Below are 16,881 nucleotides of genomic sequence, written 5' to 3'. Positions count from 1 at the left end.
TAGCTTAATGTTTGTGCAGTCGTCACCGGCAGCTTTGTTTACAAAAGATACTGCCCACTGTGCACACACACACACACACCCCTGTATTCAATTCTGATCACTATGCACGGCCAAAAGCACTATATAACAGTAACAGCAGGGGAATAAGGGCACTTGTCTGACTCTTACACGCATATCCCTGAATGAGCCGGGTCTTGGAGCATGTTGTCAAATTACACCCTGAAAGGGTTATTTCCAGGTCTTGTGAAAGAACACTCCAGGGAACCTCACCACAGTACTAAATGCATATGTGAAAACGCCCTAGGGGGATACTGCTATTCACATTGCTCTCAACACCCATACTGACTTCAAATGTAGTCTCTGGCAGAGTGATTTGATCAAACCCAGAGGCTAAATCTGCTTCCCTAATGACCCTATGAAGTAACACTACTATTGACCAGGACCCATTGTGCTCTGGTCATAAGTAGTGCAGTATACAGGCGATAAGGTGCCATTTGGGACGCACCCTAATGAGCTCCTGTTCTGGCAGGCTGTGTGGGCCGTGCCCTCTGTAGCCCAGTGTAGACACACTCGATCAGGGCCCGAGGCCCAACAAGGACAGGCAGGAAGTCAAACCTGGTCGGGAGTCTGCAGGCTAGAGACTAACGTACGTTGGGTTACACAATACTCTTGCTCTGCTACATCGTCACACGCATGTGTGCAACCGTGCACATTCACACGCGAGGGTGCCAAATGATCCATTTAGTTCAGGGAGCAAAGACTCTTGACCACTCTAGAATATACAAATGCGTACACACTCACACCTCTCACGACTTGAAAACCTGCACTCAGGTGTGTGTGTGTGTGTGTGTGTCCCTGTGCATCTGTTTATGTACATACATGCACGCATGTGTCCCTATGCCTGTGTTCCTGTAAGTCTGAGCATCGGCCTCTTTGTTCCAGGCTTTGCAGTCAGAGCCAAGCTCTGAGGGACAGCGTTGTGCTGACACCAGCCTGGCAGGGCTCCCTACGGCTCTTTTCCCAGCATGAAGTTCTCTCCACCTTGTTGTGTTTACATACCACACAAGTACAGATCCAGGCCACCAGGCAGGCGATGTCCCAAATGGCACCCCATTTAGTGCACTACTTTATAGGGTGCCATTTGGGAAACAACCAGACAGAGCCCATCTCTCTGCACTGAGAGTCTGGGTTCAGGTGGAGGGAACAAAAAGGTAATCTCCACTGTGTGTAAATACAGTTGGCCCACAATGGAAGGCTGCAGAGAAATATAACAAAGCTCTCCGTTGATTGGTTGTGCGTGTTTCTAGCTCTGATAGATGGGTGTTAGCTGAATTGCCATTCAGACCTGGGTTCAAATAATATTAACAGAACCCAGGCCTGTTGCCATTTATCCATATTTTGTTCTCATTAGGTGTCTCCTGTCACTTCCAACAAGGCATCACATTTCATGCATGCAGAGAGAGAGAACATCCGGAATGGGAGGTTGCTTGTATACCTGTAATGTTTTGATGAGTCACACAATGATACAACACTGGCATGTGATGATAGGCTTGCTGGGTGCCAGGTCCCGCCTACTTGGCAGAGACGGCCTCTTACCTCTTTGACGAGGTGTTTGACAGGTCTGAGGCCGCCGCCCACACCCCACACGTTGTCTAGCCGCACCATCTCCCTCTTCATGGAGAGGAGCACCGCCGCGCGATCCAACGCAGCTCTGTGGGGAAGGGAATAACCGCAACAGTCATGATCGCAACCGTGACCACAACCACAGAGAGATGCAATGAGAAAAGGGGAATGTGTCAAGTCACAGCTAGATATTGAACATTGGTCACATGAATTCACAACAAAATGACTTTCTGAATAAAGTTGCCTAGTAAGACAGGGTATGTCAAAAATAAATATTTTTAAAAAAGGAAATGTCAGAAGTCAGCAGGTTAACTACAAAAGGGACTTTCCCCAACTCATCAGAATAAATATAACAGTATAATATCCATTGGAATTCACATTCTCAGGTTGGAGTAGTATATCTTTAACAGAAAATGGGAGATTCCAAACATTAGGTGAAATCACACAAGGGTCGTCATCAGTTCTGGAGGGGGATCATTCAGTTGCTTGGAGAATGACTACGCTTCCATGGTGAGAAGACGCAAACATTTACCCTGGCCCTTCATCGGGCGGTTGTTAAGTGCTTTAACTGACAACATCAGAAACAGAGATATGTAACCACTTCAGGCTGCTTTGATGTGAAGTGGGCTTTTCCACCATGTTCCTTGTTGGCAACAGATCCAAGATCAGTTTATTCCTTAATCCTTAGAGAATACTGATTGTGAGCAAAACTGACAGGGGCAACCTCATCTGAATTCTCCTCACCCTAAATGACCAACATTAACTAATGCTCCCTGCCTTTTGCACATGATTCATATCAGTGTCTAAATGTTGCTGTCCATTTGTCTGTGCCAGTCTGTTTGTCTGAAGCACTACTTCACTACTTTAGCCTTAAAAAAGTATTCTAAGGACTGAAAAAGTTGTTGTTGTGTAAAAATCACCCCTCCACCAATCAACGCCCATCTTTTTTTATTATCCTAACCCTTGCTCACCTAGCGTGGTCACAGTCCACCTTGCCTTTGTAGCGGTCCAGGAATGCCATAGGTAGAGCGTGGTCGGCGATGGCTCGGGCAATAAACTGTCCCAGCATCTGTAGAGTTGGAGAGAATTACAAAGTCAAACTAGAGTAGATGATCGGTTATTCTCTTTAAATTAGAGGGTTGGGTTTAAAGCAGCATGACAAATTATAATTTGTCTGAAAGAAAAATGTACAATGATTGCATACCAAATGGCACCCTATTTATTCCTTATATAGTACACTACTTCAGACCAGAGAGCCATGGTCCCTTGTCAAAAGTAGTGTACTAAATAGGGAATAAAGTGCCATTTGTGATGTAGCCCAAGAATTTTTCTAACAAGTCCTTCCCCCATCCAGTACCTGTGGAGCCTCTGGCGTGTCCAGCATAAGGTCGGGCAGCTCTTTGAGGATCTTGTCGAAGGCGCGGGCCATGTCGGACTCCGAGAGCTCCTTGCCGACCAGGTCACGGAGCAGCCTGGAGGTGAGCTCCCGGTGGCTGGCCTTGCCCTCCAAAGACAGAGACACAGCCAGGCTGGAGAACTCGTACTTGTGGTGGCCCAGGTTCAGCTCCCTCAGCAGCATCTGGGAGTGGAAGAGGGGGTGGGGTGTACACAGAGAAACACACACACACAAGAGGCAGTTAACGTGAAGTAAAATGACATGAAAGTCACAACCCTGCATGGTTTTGAGACAAAACAGTAAAAGAAAATAAATGCACCGCCACCTAAAGACCTTCTCAAATAACCAACCCTCCATCCAACCTCTTCCTCTCTTCAGTGCAACGTCAAACACATACTTGGACTTCTTTTGTGTCCCCGTGCTCAAAGTACTCCTGTACGATGGGGTTGACGGTCTTCTCCAGTTCCCCCTCGTCCAGCTCTGGAACAACAGTGGCATACACGGTGTCTCCCTTTAAAATGAAACCACAGACATTGTAGGTCAGGAATAGCAATCTAATAACATCAACACGGCCGGCCCGCTCATTAGGCAGGATTAGGCTGTAATCTGAAATGCTACTGGTGCATTTGTTAAATTCAGTGCAGCCATTTTTATCTCAAAATCAAATTATTTCTGGGTAACAATTAAATACCTTACTGTGAGAGTTTAATTGTCCAAAATAAATAGCTTCTTAGCAAAGAGCAATTTCTCAAGCAAGAGTTTTGCTAGGTCTGTCGGAGTGGTTTGAGTGGGGAGGGGAAAATTAGATTTGGAACCCTTTCTTATTGGTCTATTAACTAATTTACAACATAGTGATATCACCATGGAAGGGCAAAATCCCACCTACACATTTGTTTTTGCTAAAAAAGGGGATAATCTTTTTTTTTTTTTTACAGTAATATTCTAAACTATTGTGGAAATGTATATAAAACACAGGAAAATCACATTTGACTGCACTGGGCCTTTAAGGTATAGAGCAGGGGTCAATAACTGCCATCATATTTAGGCTGAATGGCCGGGATATGGCAAATGTAACAGCATGATAGCAGTTCTGTGCCAAGTGCTGCTGACATATACAGTCGGTGTTTAAGCAATTACTCAACGCACCGACTCCCTTTCCAGTTTTCTCTCCAGGTTTCAGAAGTATGCTTGACCTTCAAGAACAACAAAAAATGTTCAGACTACACCATTGACCTGTTCTGGTATTGTCCTGCAACTCCCTTCCTTGCAACTCCCTTCCTTAAAAAGTAACCATTGATCTTACTTGATTGAATTTGATTACACCATTTAACTTTCACAGACCCAGTCGTGATTGATGAGTGATTACTTCCAGGAAGGGAGGAGGATGGATACACACTTTCAAGTTTTGAAACAGGACCAATGTGACCTTTACCACTCCCTTTGCTAGTATGGATCCCAGACAACACCACTACTGGGATATACTGGAGACCGGCATGTGTCTCAAGAGCATGGGACATCCCAAATGGCACCCTATTCCCTATATAGTGCACTACTTTTGACCAGGGCCAGGCCCATCGGGCTATATGCTTTTAGAGGTCAGTAGGGCTGCTCTCCAGTGTCGCCAACTCTGTCCTAGCTGCCACGGCACTACTGCTCCAGTACTGTTTTTAGGTTGCTCTCTCTCTCGCTCTCTCCAATAGCCTTGGAGGCACTTTCTCACTACACAGAATAGCAAACACCTTCGACATCCACGTTTAACTGATAAAGTTTTGAAAAATAAATAAAATAAATAAACCCTCGCCATCATAGATCATTCCTACGGTGTATGGTGGAATATACGAAATGACTTGTCATAAATGGCCTATGACAGAACAAGCCTACCTTCATGATTTAAATGGAAGATATTTCACCCAGAAAATAATACAAATAAAATAGTCTATTCTGATCCCATTCAAAGAAACAAGAGGATGTACGACTCATTAAGTGAGTCATAATTATGGCGATGGATGTTAACTACAGGGCAGTGCTCAGTCGGCACGAAAAGGAAGAAAGAAGTTCAAAACGGAGAGCTAATGGGGAGGTATCACCTGTCCAATAAGAAACGCTGGTTTTAGTTTTCAGTTACAAAATGTGTCCTGATGAGCATGACCCAGTTGTGGACTTTGTATGGACAATATCTGCTTGTCTGGGAACATGTGGCCCCTACATTCACCGCCAATCCCAGCAGTCACCATAAGCATGTTCATTTTCCACAACCCATAAAGTGGTATGATCCAACACGGGCCGCGGCTTTGTGACGATTGGCCACTTCTGAACAAAGCTAGTCCAAAAACAGAGCTCAGCACAAAACAACTACAGAAAGAACCCAACCCTGGCCCCCCCATCTAAGCAACTGTTGTCTTTGTAGTAACAATTTGGGACATGGATTGTGGGAACACTGGTGTACATGAGAAGAGAGGGGTGCGTGCAGGGGCTCTATCGCATAGGTTGGGGTAGGAGAGAGCTCATGTCGTTTACACACGCATACCTTGCCCGTGCCCCCTCTTACCTGTGCAATCTCGTCGTAGTTGGGGTCCTTGACATCTGGTTCCTCTACCTCGTACACCATACCTGCTGCTCCCCATACACCTTTACCCCCTGCGCCACCTGTAGTGTAAAGACCACATCAACATCAGAGCTAGTCAGTTAGCACTAGAGACACGTTTAGAATAGATGGTTTTGTGAACCCAGGGAGATTACCTCAGCCATAAGCACTGCTCTATGATCAGTTTACCAGACTTCAATCCTAAAAAAAACCTATGGCCCCAGACAACCTGGTATTAGATCACCAGCGCTTACAGAATAGATGACGACTTCCATCTATCTCAACCATTATTAGCATAGCACAGACCTTTCTTAGGCAGGCCCCGGCCCTTGCCTGTCCTGGACTTGCGGTCGTTGGGGACGGGGACTTTGCCCTTGGGGCTGTGGGAATCGCCGTCGGCCAATTCACCCGACAGCGACTCTGAGAGCGACTCGCTGCGGGATGACGATTTGCGCACACGCCGCTTGGCCTTGGCCTTCAGCCGCGCCTCATGGAGCGCCTTCTCCTGTGGCGTCCAGTTGCCATTCACCTCCGCCTCGAGCGCCGCCTCGTCCTCATCGCAATAGGGATGGTCCATATCCACATCGTCGTCAAAGGATAACACCCCTGCGATTGGATGGACAGGCAGTGTGAGTTTAATCAATTTCATGTAAATATTAATAACATTGAACCAGCAGGACCGCACCCTGGTTGGCTTAAATACTTGTCTGCATAGTTTACATTTTTTTTTTATTAAACAATGTTTGCAGTTCTTCCAGTGGCCACAGGGGGACAAAGACTGCAGAATGCACCTTTGACAACACGAGGTATGAATTTGTTTGTGTATCCTACATTGTTAAGTTGCAAGTTATGGGGATGGATATTCAAAAGTTTGAGGTCTGTGGAAACATGTCAACTGCCAGCACTTCTACTACAAATGACAATCAGAATCCCCAAGCAGAAGGGTGTCCAGTCACAGTCATGAGATTATAATAATTAAAGGATTACAGAGAGCCAGTAAATCAAGGAAAATGCAAAACTTTCCAAGGGCTTGGAGGATGTTCAAAGACACTAATTTCCCTGACAGATAACATCACTGTAAGAATGACTTGCAGGGATGAGATAATTTGTTATTTTGGCACTATGGACAATGTCTAGTGTAAATTGAGACTGGTGGCTTTTTATGGACAGGACAGCTGTTATCCTTAAAATAATGTCCACAACATCAATAAGAATTGCAGAGAACACTTGTATGCAGTCGAACTGTGAAGTTAACTAAGCTAATCCCTTTCATTCAATGGTCACATGAACATCTAGTTTAATGGTTAGCCAATTATCATGCCCAAACTGGCCAGTTGACACAGGCTCATATGGTACTAAACTTCATTTTGCTTGGAGTTAAGAGCGCCTTGCAAGGCAACTGATAGTTCAGAGTGACTGCCGTATCCTATCTGCATAGCTTAAAGCTGCAATATGTAACGTTTCGGGTAACACGACCAAATTCACATAGAAATGTGAGTTTTAGTTTCCACGGGGGCTGCTAGCTAAACATGCTAACAACAAAAACAAATTACAAAGATAGCCAATCTAGCGCAAAGGTATACATACAGTTGAAGTCGGAAGTTTACATACACTTAGGTTGGAGTCATTAAAACTCATTTTTCAACCACTCAACCAATGTCTTGTTAAAAAAACTAGTTTTGGCATCTACTTTATGCATGACACAAGTAATTTTTAAAACAATGGTTTATAGACAGATTATTTCACTATCACAATTCCAGTGGGTCAGAAGTTTAAATACACTTTGTTGACTGCGCCTTTAAACAGCTTGGAAAATTCCAGAAAATTATATCATGGCTTTAGAAGCTTCCGATAGGCTAATTGACATCATTTGAGTCAATTGGAGGTGTACCTGTGGATGTATTTCAAGACCTACCTTCAAACTCAGTTCCTCTTTGCTTGACATGATGGGAAAATCAAAATAAATTTGCCAAGACCTCAGAAAACAAATTGTAGACCTCCACAAGTCTGGTTCATCCTTGGGAGCAACTTCCAAACGCCTGAAGGTACCTTGTTCATCTGTACAAACAATAGTACGCAAGTCTAAACACCATGGGACCACACAGTCGTCATACCGCTCAGGAAGGAGATGTGTTCTGTCTCCTAGAGATGAACGTACTTTGCTGCGAAAAGTGCAAATCAATCCCAGAACAACAGCAAGGGATCTTGTGAAGATGCTGGAGGAAACTGGTACAAAAGTATCTATATCCACAGTAAAACGAGTCCTACATCGACATAACCTGAAAGGCCGCTCAGCAAGGAGGAAGCCACTGCTCCAAAACCGACATAAAAAAGCCAGTCTACGGTTTTCAACTGCACATGGGGACAAAGATCTTACTTTTTGGAGAAATGTCCTCTGGTCTGATGAAACAAAAATAGAACTGTTTGGCCATAACGACCATCGTCGTTATGGGGGGAGGCTTTCAAGCCGAACAACACCATCCCAACCGTGAAGCGCTGTGGGGGTGCTTTGCTGCAGGAGGCACTGGTGCACTTCAAAATAGATGGCATCAAAAGGAAGGAAAATTGTGGATATATTGAAGCATCATCAAGACATCAGTCAGGAAGTTAAAGCTTGGTCGCAAATGGGTCTTCCAAATGGACAATGACCCCAAGCATACTTTCAAAGTTGTGGCAAAATGGCTTAAGGACAACCAAGTCAAGGTATTGGAGTGGCCATCACAAAGCCCTGACCTCAATCCCAGAGAACATCTTTGGGCAGAACTGAAAAAGCGTGTGCAAGCAAGGAGGCCTACAAACCTGACTCAGTTACACCAGCTCTGTCAGGAGGAATGGGCCAAAATCCACCCAACTTATTGTGGGAAGCTTGTGGAAGGCTACCCGAAATGTTTGATCCAAGTTAAACCATTTAAAAAGCAATGCGTCCAAATACTAATTGAGTATATGTAAACTTCTGACCCACTGGGAATGTGATAAGAAATAAGCTGAAATATATCACTCTACTATTATTCTGACACTTCACATTCTTAAAATAAAGTGGTGATCCTAACTGACCTAAGAATTTTTACTAGGATTAAATGTCAGGAGTTGTGAAAAACTGAGTTTAAATGTATTTGGCTAAGGTGTATGTAAACTTCCGACTTCAACTGTATAAGGTAGGAGCTTGTCATTTGTGGTAAGTTCACAAGCGAATGTGAATGAGAGATAACAAAGTTGAGATGCATGCTTGTCTGAAGGAAGCACAGTACAGGCTCTGGAGCAGCATGTGTACAAGCTGTGTCTGTGTGGAGTTACTAGGGCAACAGGCCTACCTGCTCTGAGAAGCAGGGGGGCCAAGAACTGAGAGAAAACGAGGGGGAAAAAAACAAGACAGCAGCAGCTGTACAGATTCTCAAACAAGGCAGAAAGCTAATACTATATGATGCCCATCTCTTTATTTAATTTAGACAACTTACTTAGACAACTAGCCCCCAAAAATAGACTGCTGTGCCTCTCAGGAGAGTAGCAACATTTAAGGCACTGCATCGCGGTGCTGAGGTGCCGACCGTGACGGGAGCCATTTAAGGCAGCGCACAATTGTCCCAGCGTCGTCCGGGTTAGGAGGGGGTTTTGGCCAGGAGGATTTCCTTGGCTCATCGCACTCTAGCGACTCGTGGCGGGACAGGCGCCTGCAAGCTGACACCGCTCATCAGTTGAATGGTGTGGCTGGCTTCCAGGTTAAGCGAGCGGTGTTTTAAGAAGCCGCGGCACTTGGCGGGTCATGCTTTGGAGGACGATGAGACCATAACTACCAATTGGATATCACAAAATGAAGGGGGAAAAATGCTTCTTATTGTAATTTCTAAGGCTAATTTTGTGCTTCAGTTGCACTTCCTCACTGATACTGATGTGTAGCTACATTTCTCAGGTAGAATGGCAGATTAATTTTAAGCAAAACATTAAGAAATATAGCTGGCTACATTCTTTCTAGGATAAACATTAGAAATGATGACCATGCATTATTTTTGCAAAGAAGACGTTTTTCCATTAACTTGTGTGGCTGGCAACCAAATAGCATTGCACTTCTGTCGAATGTGTTGCTCAAATGTATTTTCGCGCACCGGTACACACTACCAAGTGCACTATTTTTCAGATGTTGCCCTACCGGAGTTACACAGTAATAGGGCGGGCGGGCGGACTTTTTGTCAAAAAAGATACAGTATCACTGTCAAAGCTATACAAAAAAAGCCTGCAAATAAGCCAACACCAGTCACGAAAGATGTGTTTACAATACCCCGTTGGTAATAAAGCATTATTTGTTTGACCGCAACATCTGGGGTAGCTAGCTTTAGCTTGGTACCTAGCTAGCACCAATACAACCAGCCTGAAATCAATGACCAGTAGAAACTGCAGTCATTCAATATTCTTAGCAATGATTTAGGAATCCTTGAGAGTAAGTTTTAGCTAGGTTGCCACTTGTTGTTCGCCTATTGAAATTGAACTTCAGTTCATGAAAATAAATAGCTAGCCAGCTACTTAACCCGGTTGCCCAAAGCTAACGGAGGGGGCACGGGCAAGGTATGCGTGTGTAAACAACACGAGCTCTCTCCTACCCCAACCTATTCAATAGAGCCTCTGCACGCACCCCTCTCTTCTCATGTACACCAGTGTCCCCACAATCCATGTCCCAAATTGTTACTACAAAGACAACGTCCTGCCTATGCCGCTCTGTACCATCACTCATTCATATATCTTTATGTACATATTATCTATCCCTTTACACTTGTATAAGGTAGTCGTTTTGGAATTGTTAGCTAGATTACTCGTTGGTTATTACTGCATTGTCAGAACTAGAAGCACAAGCATTTCGCTACACTCGCATTAACATCTGCTAACCATGTGTTAGTGACAAATCAAATTTGATTTGATTAACACACGCACATGGACGCAGCGGTCTAACTATTTAACTGTACTATAATGCTTAAAGGCTGCTAAAATGTAAAATATTGGTTTCCTTTTTTTTGGCAAGGAAAATATCAGATATCAGCCAAAAATGTCGTATCAGTGCATCACTAGTCACAACAATGCCACAGATGTCTCAAGTTGAGGGAGCATGCAATTGGCATGCTGACTGCAAGATGTCTACTAGAGCTGTCGCCAGAGAATTGAATGTTAATTTCTCTACTGTAAGCCGCCTCTAACGGCCTTACAACCGCAGACCATGTGTATGGCGTCGTGTGGGCGAGCAGTTTGCGGATGTCAGCATTGTGAACAGAGAGCCCCATGGAGGCGGTGAGGTGAGGTTATGGTATTGGCAGGCGTAAGCTACAGACAACGAACAGCAGCATTTTATCAATTGGCAATTTGAATGCTCAAAAACGAGATCCTTAGGCCCATTTTTTTTTTTAAAGATGCATATCTGTATTCCAAGTCAAGTGAAATCCATAGATTAGGGCCCAATGGATTTATTTCAGTTGACTGATTTCCTCATATGAACTCGGTAAAATATACATTTTAGTTATTTAGCAGATGCTCTTATCCAGAGTGACTTACAGGAGCAATTATGGTAAAGTTCCTTGCTCAAGGGCACATCAGATTTTTCACCTAGGCGGCTCAGGGATTTGAAGCAGCGACTTTGATTACTGGCCTACCCGTCAATACACAGCGGGACTCTTCTGCTCTCACTTTCTCCCATTGTGTGCTATTGGCAAACTAACACGTGACTGGCTCAACTGTTCTGGGGAACTACAGTAAGCTTCATGTAAAATAATGTGACAGGTGAAATGAAGAACGTGATCTTATCTCCTAGTTGACTGCAGGTGTTTAAAAAATAGCTACAAATATGATAATTTATTGATAAACTTCAAACAATAGTTTGTTTAAACTGTATTGAAGAAAAAAAACATTCATGGTCATTTCCAAATACGCCGCCCATGAATGGAAATGGCGGAGCGATTTGTGCATATTGAACCTTTAGACCAACAACCAAAGTGCTTCACTGTTCTGCCATGGCAAAATATGCCCATATATATATATATATATATATAGTGTGCTGTACTGTAGCTTTAAAAAAAAGGGGGGCGCCCATCTGAAGCCCATCATTTTTGTGACTTCTAAATGACGTGTAACCATTGATTCTTGACGAATATAACCTATAAATGCCTCATGAGCTTAGTTGAACTGCCCTATTCCATCAGAATCCAAAACATATGCTTGTTTTGCTCCAATGTTCATAAACAAACATTGTATTGCAACAAAACATGATAAAAACTACTCCTTGCATCGATAGCCCAGTCTATACATTTGAGAGTGGTTCCATTTCTACAGACCCATCCCTCTGCCTTTAGTCAAACAGAGCCAGGAAGATCTTTGTTATTGTTTAAATTGCCGCTTCTAGAAAATGATGCAACATCAACTTTATGATCGAATGGGGCCCTACAGAGTTTAAGAGTTTTACTAACCAAACTGCTTAGGCCCATAAAGCCATAAATCCCGAATCATAAAAAGTAGTCTTAATGGTAAATAGTACAGCTTTAGACTAGGCCTATACCTTTCTCTGTCAACAGTGTCAAGCCTCCGCCCTATTTTACGATAAAGTCATTTGGAGAGGGGGGGGGGGGGGGGTTTACATTCTAGTAATAATGACTAGCCAATGGTTTCGTCAATGATAGCGCTTCAATCTCTCCAGTTCTACCATCAACATGTAAGCTCAAACAGCAGAGCACGCTCAGGCGGTGTGGGACGTTACCAGCTGTTAGAAGCCCTCTTGGCTGCTCACACTACATAGCTTAATAAGGTGATTTAAAGAGGCCACACCGACAACATATGCAAAGTCCACACCGACAACATATGCAAAGTCCACACCGACAACATATGCGAACCAAAGCGTGCCTAATGGTCTACACTAAAGTCTAAAAACACCTTTCGAGCTACAATAAACAGACCAGGAGAAAGAGATAAAACGCATTATTCTGGTCACATTCTGAAGTCACATCGTCTTACTACCAGGACTACTCAAAGCATAGTTGGCCCGCTTCCATATGTTAAGTGTTCGCGCACAACTGTTTTGCAGGCACACGGTAGCATGTGCACACAGAAGACTTAAAGGCCACTGCACTTACAACACCAGGGCCCACTAATCCCAATTTATTATGGAGAGTGATCACACAACACAAAAAAAACACAGAAAAATGCTGACGTGAGCGCTTTTCCCCCATCCTTCTAGAGTGCATCTCGACACTACCACTCAGCGTGGGTCTGACTGCATATGGCAGTGCTAGCCCAGAGCCAGTCAAATGACCCCTCAAGAAGAGAAGGAATTTCTTAGGGTGTAATGAATACCCCAGAGCCCTCCTACAAAGCCCACCGCCGAGCCCTAAGAGGAGACACGACCCTATAGATTACAGGGAAGAGGAGGGCGGCCCAACCACAGAGCAGATCCAGCATTGTCTGGAGACTGGAGTGGAGCCATCACCGGGAAACTACTTTTCCTGGCCATGAGTGCTGTGTGTGCCTGCATCTAAAATGGCACCCTGTTTCCCAAGCTGTTGCACTACTTTACGCCCAGTGGGCCCAGTTTAAAAGCAGTGCACTTTAGGATAAAGCCTGTGTGCCTGCTCTCCTAGAAGGGCTAGATGAGCCAGGCCCCCACGAGTAAGTCAACGAGCTAGCAGTCGGTGAGACGTTTTGTACATGGATCAAGTGAACAAGATTCCTACGGGGTGTAAAAGGTCCAACAGATGTCCAGTGTTTGTGCATACTGTACAGCAGAGTCCTCGCTATCCAATTCTAAACAAGCGTGGGCCGGCCTACCGTCGGTCAGAAACACTCCCTGGGACTGCAAAGCTGTAAACAACTGACCAAGTCCCTCGTCGTCCTCCAACTCCCTTCAAATAGGAACACGCCAGACCAGTAAATTAGGGGAAGATCAATGTCAACCAGCCAAAAACAGGCCTGGTCAATTGGAAACAGGAAGAAAAGGAGACGAGAGCAGAGAGGAAACTAGGGTTCTGCCAAGACAAGCATTGTAAACCCCAAAAACTAAAAAAATGTGCTGCCTAACAAGCAAAGGTAACGTTATACCTCTCTGAGAAGCTAGTACTGGACACATGCCTTTTGACATGTGTAATGTCTGTAGCCTGAGGCCATGTAGGTTGTCACGGACTGTATAGGGAACTGAAAGTGCTAGAAACTAGTTTTTCTACTTCAGTGTTTTAAAAAAAAAAAAAATGTTTTACAAGTGTGTCTAAAGAAGGATTTAATCTAACCAAACGACACCACATGTTGTAGCTGGGACCCTTTGGATGACAAAATCAGAGGCAGATTTTTTAAAAAGTGAATATTTAAAATTGCTATTTGTGAATTTATGGAACCTGTGCCAGCGGAAAAATATTTTGATGTGGGGAGCCGTCCTCAAACAATCGCATGGCATGTTTTAGCTGTAAAGCCTACTGTAAAATTGGACAGTGCGGGTAGATTAACAAGAATTTAAGCTTTAAAACCGATATAAGACACTTGTATGTACAGAAATATTTAATATCCATAATTTTTATGATTATTTATTTGAATTGTGCACCCTCCAGTTTCACCGGAAGTTGTCCTGTTAGCGGGATGCCTTGCATTAAGAAGTTTTAAAAGAACTCCAGCACAGAGAAGAGAAAGCAGCCATGTCGGTAAAATTAAAATACTGTTAGACTTGGGGATTATGGTCTCGGACAGTGCCATTCGCTTGAGTTACGCTGAACGTGAAAGCCCAGGAAAATGAACAGGTATAGTAGGCTGCAATACTGTAAAGTAGGCCTAATGATTCAAAAAAATAATAATTGCTTGAATAAAATTGACTGCTGGTCTTTACTGTATGCTGCAAATTGTTACATTGTATTCCATTTCCAGCGAGACTATTCAAGCTATCGACTCACTGATGGTTGAAGATGAGCGATCCGCAAAGGCAATGTTTAAAAGACCAAAAGTTATGGGTGGAGCTAGAATTTTGGCTGTCAGCAGTATTCAAATCGACCAATGTTAGCCTTTAAATGCTTTATTATCCTAATGTTCAAAGTGCATGTGGTCGACGGAGAAAATGCATTCGACTGTTTTGACTCGGTATACATTTCCCAAAATAGATTTCTTTTGGGAACTTGTATACAGAGTATGTCCACATCCCTGTCAATCGATTTTATTGGTCAAACTACATGGTAATGTAAAAGTAAAAAAAAATTGTGATCCAATATGTAAAAAAACAATATCAATAATCATAGTTGGTAACAGATCGGCTCTTGGAACTGCCACGAACATTAGTTAGGTTGGGCACTGATGTTGGGCGACTAGGCCTGGCTCGCAGTCAGCGTTTCCTTATTCATCCGGGTGTTCAATGCAGTGGAGGTCAGGGTTCTGTGCAGGCCAGTCAAGTTCTTCCACACCGATCTTGACAAACCATTTCTGTATGAACATCACTTTGTATACGGGGGGGGCATTGTCATGCTGAAACAGGAAAGGGCCTTCACTAAACTGTTGCCACAAAATGTCATTGTATATTGTAGCGTTCAGATTTCCCTTCATTGGAACTAAGGGTCGCAGACCATTATGACTCCTCCACCCAACTTTACAGTTGGCACTATGCAGTCGAGCAGGTAGCATTCTCCTGGCATCCGGCAAACCAAGAGTTGGCCGTCGGACTGTCAGATGGTGAAGCATGATTCATCACTCCAGACGAACAGTTTGTGTCCAAACTTTGCTTCAAGAGGCAGTTTGGAACTCGGTGGTGAGTGTTGCAATTGAGGACAGAACTATGCACTATGCGGTCCCGTTCTGTGAGCTTGTTTGGCCTACCACTTTGCAGCTGAGCCGTTGTTGCTCCTAGACGTTTCCACTTCACAATAACAGCAGGGATGCCCACATTTCAAACATCTAGGGATAGCCTAATATTGGCCCAATGGCCTTCATAAAAAGTCATAATGGATATCAGTAAGAACCATGAACTTTAACCTGACGTATTTGGCAATTTATCAATCCATTGGTACGATATCGTCCACTTAATCTTTTAAAAGATATGTATGGCACTAGGAAAGATGATATTTGACAAAAACTGATCATTTATCTGTAGGCTACGTGCATAGCAATTTGTTTTAAACATCAATTTGTTTCCGTGTTCTTACCCAAACTGGGTGAAGCACCTGTTTATAATATCCCTCGATACACAGGGTTGATGATTCGCATCGGATAAGTACTATCAGAGGTCCTGGGAGTTTGCCGAAAAACAGTAGGTTTTTAGGACTGGGATAACCTTCCTGCCAAGTAAAAAGGACTGACATAGCAGATTTGGACGGGACTAAAATTACAGATGTGGTGATTTGTGCTCGTGCACATAATTACATTACCTGAACTACCCCAGTCGAACTTATCTAGTTCAAATAGGGCTTTATGAGTTGATTCCTAGCGGAAAAGGTTCCCTTTCTACTAAATGACTTGGTAACTCACAGTATTTAACTTTAAAAAGTACTTTTTTTTAGGAAAGAGTGGTCGGCGAGCAGGCAGCAGTCTAGCTGCGCGCAGGCAGCTCAAGATTATTTGATTGACAGTTCTGGTCGCCTAGTGATGGACATGTTCGTCCCGCTTCAGAAGCGATATTCCTTTACAGACAAGTAAAATGCCCATTCAGTGGTGCTTCGAAACTATCTCCAGTGAAGGTTGTGTCGTCATTTAAAAAGCAGTAGAGTACCCTTGCAGACAAACAAACACGTAGTAGCTGAGGTGTATTCAAGTGTATTTGACTGTGGTAGATAACTAAGGCTGGGAAATGAAGTTGCCATGCATATGTAATAGGACCATTATTCCGCATTGTGAATTGACGTGGGATTTTTTTCTTTCTTTCCTTAGCATTTTAATGGAGGAAAAAGTATCAAATTGGCAGTTTAAATGTTAAGCAAAATGGTTCTTCATTTGTCACATCCCTAGTGTGTGTGTGTACACTGTTTAGGCCTGGCACTGGCTTGGAAGTGGTGAGAGGGTCAGCCCTGGGGGTCAGTGGAGCAAAGTTTTCAGAGAGCTGGGAGAATTGACCCAGTTCCACAGTTCTAATGGCTGCTTGGTGTGAGGTGGCAGTTCAGTAAGGTCACTCACAGCCAAAGAGATTGGCGTCAGCGGGGTAATGGGTAATGGATGCAAAGTAGAGTCTTATTTTTTTTTTTATTCTGTCAACTTTCTCGAAACGCCCCAAAATCCTGGTTGGAAGATTTCCTATTCCTTTCTGATTCTGTTAAGAAATCCAGGAATCCTCCAACCAGGATTTATAGAAAACCTG

The 16,881-nt window shown here is 43.7% G+C and overlaps 1 protein-coding gene across 1 annotated transcript in view; it reads right to left on the bottom strand.

The window, feature by feature from the left end:
* LOC110497520 (programmed cell death protein 4) overlaps positions 1-16,881 on the bottom strand; it is a 36,091-nt gene that overhangs the window by 11,185 nt on the left and 8,025 nt on the right. Inside the window, exons 3-8 of the mRNA XM_021573660.2 lie at positions 5,910-6,209; positions 5,568-5,665; positions 3,417-3,530; positions 2,981-3,202; positions 2,595-2,692; positions 1,597-1,711 (exon numbers count right to left, since the gene is read on the bottom strand). Of these exons, the coding sequence (XP_021429335.1) occupies positions 1,597-1,711; positions 2,595-2,692; positions 2,981-3,202; positions 3,417-3,530; positions 5,568-5,665; positions 5,910-6,209 (947 nt within the window). The remainder of the gene's footprint in view (positions 1-1,596; positions 1,712-2,594; positions 2,693-2,980; positions 3,203-3,416; positions 3,531-5,567; positions 5,666-5,909; positions 6,210-16,881) is intronic.

This window comes from Oncorhynchus mykiss, chromosome 19 (genome assembly GCF_013265735.2).
Source record: "Oncorhynchus mykiss isolate Arlee chromosome 19, USDA_OmykA_1.1, whole genome shotgun sequence".
NCBI classification, from domain to species: Eukaryota; Metazoa; Chordata; class Actinopteri; order Salmoniformes; family Salmonidae; genus Oncorhynchus; species Oncorhynchus mykiss.
The sequence above is the reverse complement of the archived record's forward strand: the minus strand, read 5'-3'. Positions and strand labels throughout refer to the sequence as shown.